Here is a 9,509-nt window from a genome sequence, read left to right on the forward strand (position 1 = left end):
GGGAAACCTGGCACATGCTGCCACACGGAGGGACCTGGAGGATGTCATGCCACGGGACTCTACCCAGGGGTTCCCTGTCTCCAAAAAAAAAAAAAAAAAAAAAAAAATAGTAACCATTGGAAATGGGCAGAAAATTTGCAGTATTCCTGATTAACTCCCCTCATACCTTCTGGTACTTTGCCAGAATGGCTTACAAAATGAATGTCTGATAAACATACAGTACAATCCCCCATGTGCCATGGGCCAGCAGCAATACAAAGACCAATCCACATGGATGGAGATACTTCCTCAGGAAGTCTGGCAAGGAAGGAAGATGATAAAAGGTAGAAAAGTGTCCCAAGAAATAGCCAGGTGTTGTGGCAGGTGCCTGTAGTCCCAGCTACTTGGGAGGCTGAGGCAAGAGAATTGCTTAAGCACAAGAATTTTGAAGTTGCTGTGAGCTGTGAGCCACTGTCACTCTACCGATAGCAACATAGTGGTAATGGGTAATGTACCTGTCCCAACTTATGTGTAAGTTTAACTTAAGAACTAACCTACAGAACCTATCTTGTTTGTAACCCAAGGATGGCCTGTATTGACTGACTCTTGGCCAAAGTTCAAGATAGAGAGGAGTGTCTGATACTACTGCAATAATCTAAGAGAGAATTGGGGCAAGGCAAAAGGTGGAGAGGAGAGAACATCCCAGGGATGTTTGGAGACCAATTTCCAGGGGTGGTGCCTGTGGCTCAAAGAGTAGGGAAAAGAGTAGTGGGGGAGGGCGGGCGTGGTTGCTTAGTCTTGTAATCCTAGCACTTGGGAGGCTTAGGAGGGTGGATTGCCTGAGCTCACAGGTTCAAGACCAGTCTGAACAAGAGCAAGACCCCCCCAATCTTTAAAAATAGCAGGGCATTGTGGCGGGCACCTGTAATTCCAGCTACTTGGGAGGCCAAGGCAAGAGAATCACTTGAGCCCAGGAGTCTGACATTACTGTGAGCTGTGACAGCACAGCACTCTACTAGGGGCAACAAAGTGAGACTGTATCAAAAAAAAAAAAAGTGGGAAAACATGCTTGAAAGATCCCAATGTTTGGAGCTTAAGAAGCTGGCAGCATAACAATTTTAAAGAACAGAAACTAGAATCACAGGGGGAAAATGGAGAGGGTCAGGGAAAGATGAAATTTGGACAATTTTGAGGGGTCATCACAAAGCAAGTAGAGACGCTGCAGGCAATCAGAAATGCTCGACTTTATTGCCCATCTTAAAATAACCTCTTTGCTCCACAACCCCTCTAGCCTTCTTTCTTTTTTCTTTAGCAAATCTAGCTAAAAGAACTGTGTATAGCAGTTTTTACTTCCTCACCTACTTTCTCTTGCACCCTCTCTGGACGTTTTTTTTTTTTTGAGACAGAGTCTCAAGCTGTTGCCCTGGGTAGAGTGCCATAGCATCATAGCTCAGAGCAACCTCCAATTGTTGGGCTTAAGCGATCCTCTTGCCTCAGTTTTTCTATTTTTTTTTTTTTAGTAGAGACAGGGTTTCATTTTTGCTCAGGCTGGTCTTGAACTCATAAGCTCAAGCAATCCACCTACCTCGGCCTCCCAGAGTGCTAGGGTTATAGATGTGAGCCACCTTGCCCCACCAACCACAGTTACTCTTAAGAAGACTGTAAGAATTCTATCACGAGGGTGGTGACTGTGGCTCAGTGAGTAGGGTGCTGGTCCTATAAACCAAGGGTGGCGGGTTCAAACCTGGCCCTGCTGTACTGCAACAAAAAAACAGCCAGGTGTTGTGGCGGACATCTGTTGGCCCAGCTTCTTGGGAGGCTGAGGCGAGAGAATCTCCTAAGCCCAGGAGTTGGAGGTTGCTGAGAGCTGTGTGACGCCATGGCACTCTACCAAGGGTAATAAGGTGAGACTCTGTGTCTCTATAAGAAAAAAAAAATTAATTCTATCACGAAGGGACGAAATTCTACTTAGACCAGGTACTTCAGAGAGTGACAATCCCCTTCTCTCAATTTTTTTTTTTTTAAATTCCAGTTTTGGCCGGAGCTGGGCCTGAACCAGACACTCTGAGCATATGGGGCCAGCGCCCTACTCCTTGAGCTACTGGTGCCGCCCAATATCAAATATTTTAATGGGTGGCAAGAAAACTCACTTTCAGAAATGAATGAAAAGTTGACAACTTTCAGTTCTAGGAAGTACAACAATGTTTTTGATCTTTGCAAATTAAAAAACATACAATCTTATATGTGGCCAAAGAACCAAGATGACAGGTTTATAGTTTGCAGGAAACTCATGTATCCTTTAGAAACTCTTTGCACTAGTCTAAATAGAAGTACAAATACATTGAAGGAAAAGCCTATGAACATATCAATAGTAACATAACAAAGCTATCCTCCTGGTTATACAGGTAACTACAATGCTTTTGCTGATCTTTGATGATATTGCTAAAGACATGGACACTGAAACAGAAATTACCAAAAAATCGCAGGACATTTTATCACAGTGGGGGGTATCTTTGGCAGAAAGTCATCCTTCAGAGTCTGATTTTTCACTGAGATCAGTTTCTGAAAACTCCAGCCTGCCTTCACAAAAATGATCCCTGTGAAGCATATCTGCCTCCAGGCACCCAAGAACATGCTTTTCCCCTCATTTCAGTCAGATCCAGAATATAATTTTGAAGGTAGTCAAGACTGTTTCACATTCACAGTCAAATCCAATTACAGCGTTCCACCAAACAATAATTCATGGAATAAATGGAGCTTTCAAAAAATAACCTATATTTTATTCAGATTTTGAGTGCATTGAAATTAGTATTGATGAATGGATTCCCTCTTATGGCACAAAAAATATTCCTTTCAGATGTGCATGGAAATGTTTTGCTGCCCGTAATTCCTCTGATGAAGAAGAGTTACCAAGAAGGAAACTAAAACGTGTCAGGCAAAGAACTGATAAATGTTTTTAAAAAGTTAAACAATAAGCTTATAACTATGGTTGCAAAACAGAAAACGCCTAAATGTAACTGAAAGTCCAGGCTGGATTTCTAAAAGTCCAGACATTCAAGTCCTAGAAGCCCCTCAGTTGTACCCTGTTCTTGGACTTTCTGCTTGTTCAGAAGTCAAATGTTGCCTTCTATGTTCAGAAAATTGTCCACCTTCCATGTCTGAAACTAAAAGAGCTTGGTCACCAGAATCGTTTTCAGAAAAAAATCACCTGAACCCAATCCCTGATGGAAAACTATGATTGGGATATTTGGGTACTTTATCTTCTACTTTGATTGTACTTTATAGTAAAATTGTTAATATTGCTTTTTAAAAGTATTGGTGAAAATGGCACATACAACCAGAAATAAATCCTTTTCAAACCAAACCCCCCCCAAAACTAACAACCCCCCCCAAACCAACTGAATAAACCATACGTCAACAAGACAGAGGTTAAACCAAATCAAAACATCACAAAAAGCATACGATGACTTCAAGTCCATGTTCCTCTTTGAAATGAGTTGGTCTTAAAAAGGGAGAAAGAGGTAGGGGAATGTGAATAACAAAGTCAGTCCAGATGTGTTTTCATCTCATCCTGCTCAGTTTCTGTAATGGATGATCCATTGGTTCTGCAACAGATACAAATAAAAAATATCAATTAGGTATAACTAAAAGCCATCAACAAAACAAATAACATGACAGTTGTGACTATATATTTTATAGTTACAAAATTGCTGAAGATATTTCTGGTATCATTAAAGATATACTGGTATCATTAAACGTGACAATCTGGAAGTCTGGGATTCAAGGCTTACAAGTTCTATATTAAAAGACAGAGAGGCTATTAACCTAAACTGATAAATGTCAATTAAAAACAAAATTTTTACTACCATTAAGATGTTAATGTTTAAATGTCTTCCTCAAATAACACGTGAATTTCTTTACAATGGTCACATACTCACCAGTTTTCTTTGTTGTCAATATCTTGGATGTTCTCTCCATCACGTTTAAGGACCCTTTTGCTGGGTGGCACTGCTTTAATTGCTACTGGAGTAGCTAGGTTTGAGTTGTATTTTGATAAAATCTAAAACAAAAGGCAAATTTCTTATTATCAAGTTATATGAAGAACAGAATCTTAATTCAGAAGGTATTATGTTAAAAAAAACATGGACAATTTCAAAATCTGGGTTATAAATAAACACAACAAATGTTTTTTGTTTTTGTTTTTGAGACAGAGTCTCACTCTGTCACCCTGGGTAGAGTGCGTGGCATCAGCCTAGCTCAAAGCAACCTGACGCTCCTGGGATCAAGCAATCCGCTTGCTTCAGCCTCTGGAGCAATGGGACTACGTGCTCATCACAATGCCTGGCAAGTTTTTTCTACTTTTACTGGAGACAGGGGTCTTGCTCTTACTCAGGGTGGTCTTGAACTCCTGAGCTCGGCTTCCAGTGTGCTAGGACTACAGGTGTGAGCCACTGCACCTGGCCAACACTATGAATTTTTTTTTTTTTTTTTTTGAGATAGAGTCTTACTACATAGCCCTCGGTAGAGTGCTGTGGAGTCATAGCTCACAGCAACCTCAAACTCTTGGGCTTAAGCGATTCTCTTGCCTCAGCCTCCCAAGTAGCTGGGACTACAAGGCGCCTGTCACAGCACCCAGCTATTTTTTTGTTGCAATTGTCATTGTTGTTTAGCAGGTGGGTTTGAACCCGCCAGTCCTGGTGTATGTGGCTGGTGCCCTAACCACTAAACTCTGGGTGCCAAGACTAAGAATTTTTTTAGGCTCAGTGCCCTTAGCTCAATGAGCAGGGCTCCAGCACATACACGGAGGCTGGCGGGTTTGAGCCTGGCCTGGGCCAGCTAAACAACAATGACAACTGCAACAACAACAACAACAAGCTGGGCATTGTGGCGGGCACCTGTAGTCCCAGCTATTTGGGAGGCTGAGGCAAGAGAATCGCTTAAGCCCAAGAGTTTGAGGTTGTCTACTGAGGGCAATGTAGTGAGACTCTGTGTCAAAAAAAGAAAAAAAAAGGTGACATTAAATATGAGGTTTTCTTTCTTTCACATAGAAATAAGACAGAAGAATCAGCCACGAGGCAGTGGAAATTTCTATATGACTCGCATAAAGACAGAAGGCATTCCTTTTTCCTTGCCCAGTGTAAAATATCTCTGAAGAAAAAGACAGAAAGATGGATACTGAATACTTTGTTGACATCCTAGGAAGGATCAGTTCAAATGGCATTTGGATATTTTCCCAAGTTTGAGTTTATCCTTCTCATGGCACACTATAAGCCAGGAAGATTTCTAGAATGGTTACCAAGAATTCCACATATTTAAGTAATAACTGCCCAAAACTGTAACTTCTATTAAGGGGAGGGTGTGTGTGTCAGGAGTTGGAGACTATAGTGAGCTATGATCATGCCACTACACTCTAGCCTGGGCAATAGAGCAAGATTCTGTTTCTTGGGAAAAAAAAAAAGGAAATGGAGGGAGACTGTAAAAAAATCACACTAGGGCTGCGCTTGTGGCTCAAAGAGTAGGGCGCTGGCCCCATATGCCGGAGGTGGCAGGTTCAAACCCAGCCCTGGCCAAAAACTGCCCCAAAAAACCCCAAAATCACATTAGTTATTTCAAGTTAGCAGTTGTTATAAATCTGTAGTAGACTAATGGTAATGGATGTTATGCATATACCATCACATCAGATACAGTGTCATATGGCACAAAAAAACATGCAACAGGGTTACACTCTGAGGAATGTGCTGTTAGGTGATTTATCATTGCGCAGATGTTATAGCATTGTGTTTACATAAACCTCAGGGGTATGGCCTACTGCACACCTGGGCTACATGCTATGGCTCCTAGGCCACACACCTGCACAGCACATTACTGTGCTAAATATTATGGGCAACTGTAACACAATAGTAAGTATCTTTGTATCTACATATTTAAAAGGTACAGTAAAAATACAGTATTATAATATTGTGAGACCACCATCATATACATATGTACAAGGTATGACAATAAGTTTGTGAACTCATCCTGAACAAAGTACTACACATCTCATTGTAGAATATCACTAAGGTCACCTTTGAAGTAATCCCCTTGGGAAGATATGCACCTACCTCAGCACCTAGTTCACCCTTCAAAGCAGTTTTGGAACTCTTTTTCTGGAATGTCCGTCAGAGATATTGTCATATGGCACACAAAAACACGCAACAACAATAATGAATGCTACTCAGTACGACATTGCCACACGCTGACATGGAACACAGCTGTGAGACACTGATATACCAAGGTTATGAAGCCTTACTGAATTGTTTGTACAGTGCTGCCAACATAAGCACATGCAAATTTAATTGTCAGACCTGTATGATGACAGCTCTGATGGTCATTCTAGAAAAAGTTCTCAAATTGCTTTGAAGGGTGGACTAGGTGCTGGAGTTGGCACATAACTTGCCAACAGGAGTACTTTGAAGGTGACCCTAGGATATTCAGCAATGAAGTATGTAGCAACTTTTCTAGGATTAGTTCTCAAATGCAATTGTCAGACTTTATATGTCATAATGTATCACTGAATCAGAAATATTGTTATGTGGTGCAAGACTATATTCTAATATAAACCAAATGGTGTTTTGTTTTTTTTTTTTGAGACAGAATCTCACTATGTCACCCTCGATAGAGTGCTGTGGCATCACAACTCACAGCAACCTCAAACTCTTGGGTTTAAGTGATTCTCTTGCCTTAGCCTCCCAAGTAGCTGAGACTATAGGTGCTGCCACAACGCCCGGCTATTTTTTGTTGTAGTTGTCATTGTTTAGCAGGCCCAGGCCAGGTTTGAACCCGCCAGCCCTGGTGTATGTGGCTGGTGCCATAACTACTGAACCATGAGTACCAAGCCCAAATGGTGTTTCTTAAATTGAGGTCCATGTTTAAAGTTCAAGAAACACTGATATAAGTTATTCATTATACCCCACTCCAGAGAACTATAGGGTAAAAGACTTTCTGACTTTGCCAGCAATACTTTCAACCATGATCAACATGAAAACCACAGTTGAACAAGTATTGGAAAATATTAGAATGCATTTCAGAACATGGGAGTTAAAGGTAAAGAGAAAAAGGCCCATGAAGGTATTATCACTAAAAACACGAAGTCCCTGGCTTGTGCTCAGCTCAGTTCAGGGCCTAACAAACTCAGAATTTAGATTTTTTCTCAATAGTAAAACTATCACATTAGCCTAATGACAAGTAAGATAGTATATATGAAGTTTCAGATCTTTAATATAAATATCTAACATTGAAAAGAATAGAAAAAATAAAATAGCCTGGAAAAATAACCTGGAGAATATCTTCTGGAATGGTAGTTACTTCTGGGGGTGTAGGTGTTCTGAGCAGATTCTCATAAGAAGAAATCGCAGGAGAAGAGGGATCCGCAAAATTCTCAAAGCACTTGTCGGAGTTTAGTATTAACGAAGTACAATCTTTAACTTTTAGATCATTTGATGAACTATTTGTTTTTGATAATGAATAATTTGTGGATCCCTATTGATAAAAATAAATCATTAAATCATGGTAGTATAAAATAATATAGTAAATAAAAATTATTAGTCATTTGTTAGTTTTGTTGTGGTCTCTAAGTAGGCCCCCAAATGACTCCCTCTCCCCGTCGCAAATCAAGTTCTAAACAAAATCCAGAAAAAGAAATGGAATAAGGAGGACAAAATACCACTTCATTACTAACAAGACTGAGGCAGAGTTGAATGAGCAGTTCACCCATGTACACTGACCAACTGGCTAAGTCACCCCATCTCTCAACAATCAAAGTTAATAGAGAGGATGGGAGTGTTACTTCAGTAGGGCATCTCCCACGTAAAGGTTAATTGCAAATAACAAATGCCAGCAGGCAGAAACTGAAACTTCAACTAATGAAAAACACTGTCTACAGCTGTACTGTCCAATGTATTAACAGTATTACAAGCCACATGGGGCTATTTATGTTGAATTTTAAATTAATTAAATTAAATCAAATTAAAAACATCAAGTATTAGTTCCTCAGCGACACTTCCCACATTTCAAGTGCTCAATAACTGTATGTGATTAGTGATTACTATATTGCAAAGTACAAATTATAGAACATTTCTATCGTTACAGGAAACTCTATTGGACACCTTAACACAGTACTGGTTATCTACACCACTGGTGGTCTTAAATATTCCTAAGACTTTAAAGAAGGATAAGGTTTTGATCTGTTTAAATTTGTCCACTGAGGGGGAAAAACATAAAATCACCCATAAATCTGCCACCCACAGATAACCACATATTTTGGTATGTTTCTTCTTTTTTTCCTTTTTGGAGACAGAGTCTCACTTTGTCGCCCTTGGTAGAGTGCCATGACATCATAGCTCACAACAACCGCAAACTCTTGGGCTCAAGCAATTCACTTGCCTCAGCCTCCCAAGTAGATCAGACTATAGGTGCCCATCACCCAGCTATTTTTAGAGATGAAAATGCTCTGGCTCAGGCTAGTCTCCAACCTGGGAGCTCAGGCAATCCATAAGTCTTGGTCTCCCAGAGTGCTAGAATTACAGCCGTGAGCCACCTCACCCAGCCCAGGTATGTTTCTTCTATATAGTCTTTTTTCTTAAAATAAAATATGTGTAAGTATGTGTGTGTATACATGCACGTCATTTCCATATGATTAATTTTTTTTTTTGAGACAGAGCCTCAAGCTGTCCCCCTAGGTAGAGTGCCATGGCACCCCAGCTCACAGCAACCTCCAACTCCTGGGCTCAAGCCATTCTCCTGCCTCAGGCTCCCAAGTAGCTGGGACCACAGGTGCCCGCCACAACATCCGGCTATTTTTTGTTGTTGTTGCAGCTATCATTGTTGTTTGCCGGGCCCAGGCTGGATTCGAACCTGCCACCTTAGGTGTATGTGGCTGGCACCTTAGCCACTTGAGCCACAGGTGCTGAGCCACCATATGATTAAATTTTTGAAAACATTCTTTTTAAATGTTCAACTGTTTTCCAAAATACATGTTAAATAACACCAGATCTTACAGATATGAGAAACTGCACTTTCTCTATCACGTGATACTTACAATGTTTCCCATGTTTTGCTCTCACAAATAATGCTATTCCTTCCTCTATCTCTGTTATAAATTTTTGTCCCAATTTGTCTTACATAGAATAAATTCTGAGATGTGATTAAAAGGTGTGGAAAAAATTTTAAAAGCTCTTGATTATGCTGCCAAATTACCTTCCAAGCATATTCTTAAAAGCTGCATTAGTCCAAATTTTTAAAAACAGACTGAGCCTGGAAGTAATACTGCGTGTGAATTGTTAGGAGAAAGAGGAGAGTCTTAACTATTATGGCAAGTTACCAAAGCAGCGCTGCTCTTTGTAGAAGGAATTTTCAAACCAGGAGTGCAGAATGTAGGTGCCAAGGGAGAATTTGTATACCCGACATCTAGAAGACACAATAGTCATAAAAATAACAATGTGAATATAAGCTGAAATAAGATCTAATTTTTTTTTTTTTTTTTTTAGACAGAG

General features: G+C 40.3%; 1 protein-coding gene and 1 pseudogene across 1 annotated transcript in view; one reads left to right on the forward strand and one right to left on the reverse strand.

Moving 5' to 3' along the window:
* Window positions 1-270: 270 nt before the first annotated feature.
* On the forward strand, window positions 271-2,750 carry LOC100945703 (annotated as a pseudogene).
* Window positions 2,751-3,913: 1,163 nt separating this feature from the next.
* SKA3 (spindle and kinetochore associated complex subunit 3) overlaps window positions 3,914-9,509 on the reverse strand; it is a 29,921-nt gene continuing 24,325 nt past the window's right edge. Inside the window, exons 6-8 of the mRNA XM_003796724.1 lie at window positions 9,338-9,423; window positions 7,294-7,497; window positions 3,914-4,039 (exon numbers count right to left, since the gene is read on the reverse strand). Coding sequence (XP_003796772.1) covers window positions 3,914-4,039; window positions 7,294-7,497; window positions 9,338-9,423 — 416 coding nt within the window. The remainder of the gene's footprint in view (window positions 4,040-7,293; window positions 7,498-9,337; window positions 9,424-9,509) is intronic.

Source organism: Otolemur garnettii, unplaced genomic scaffold (genome assembly GCF_000181295.1).
Source record: "Otolemur garnettii isolate 467f Iridium unplaced genomic scaffold, OtoGar3 scaffold00106, whole genome shotgun sequence".
NCBI classification, from domain to species: domain Eukaryota; kingdom Metazoa; phylum Chordata; class Mammalia; order Primates; family Galagidae; genus Otolemur; species Otolemur garnettii.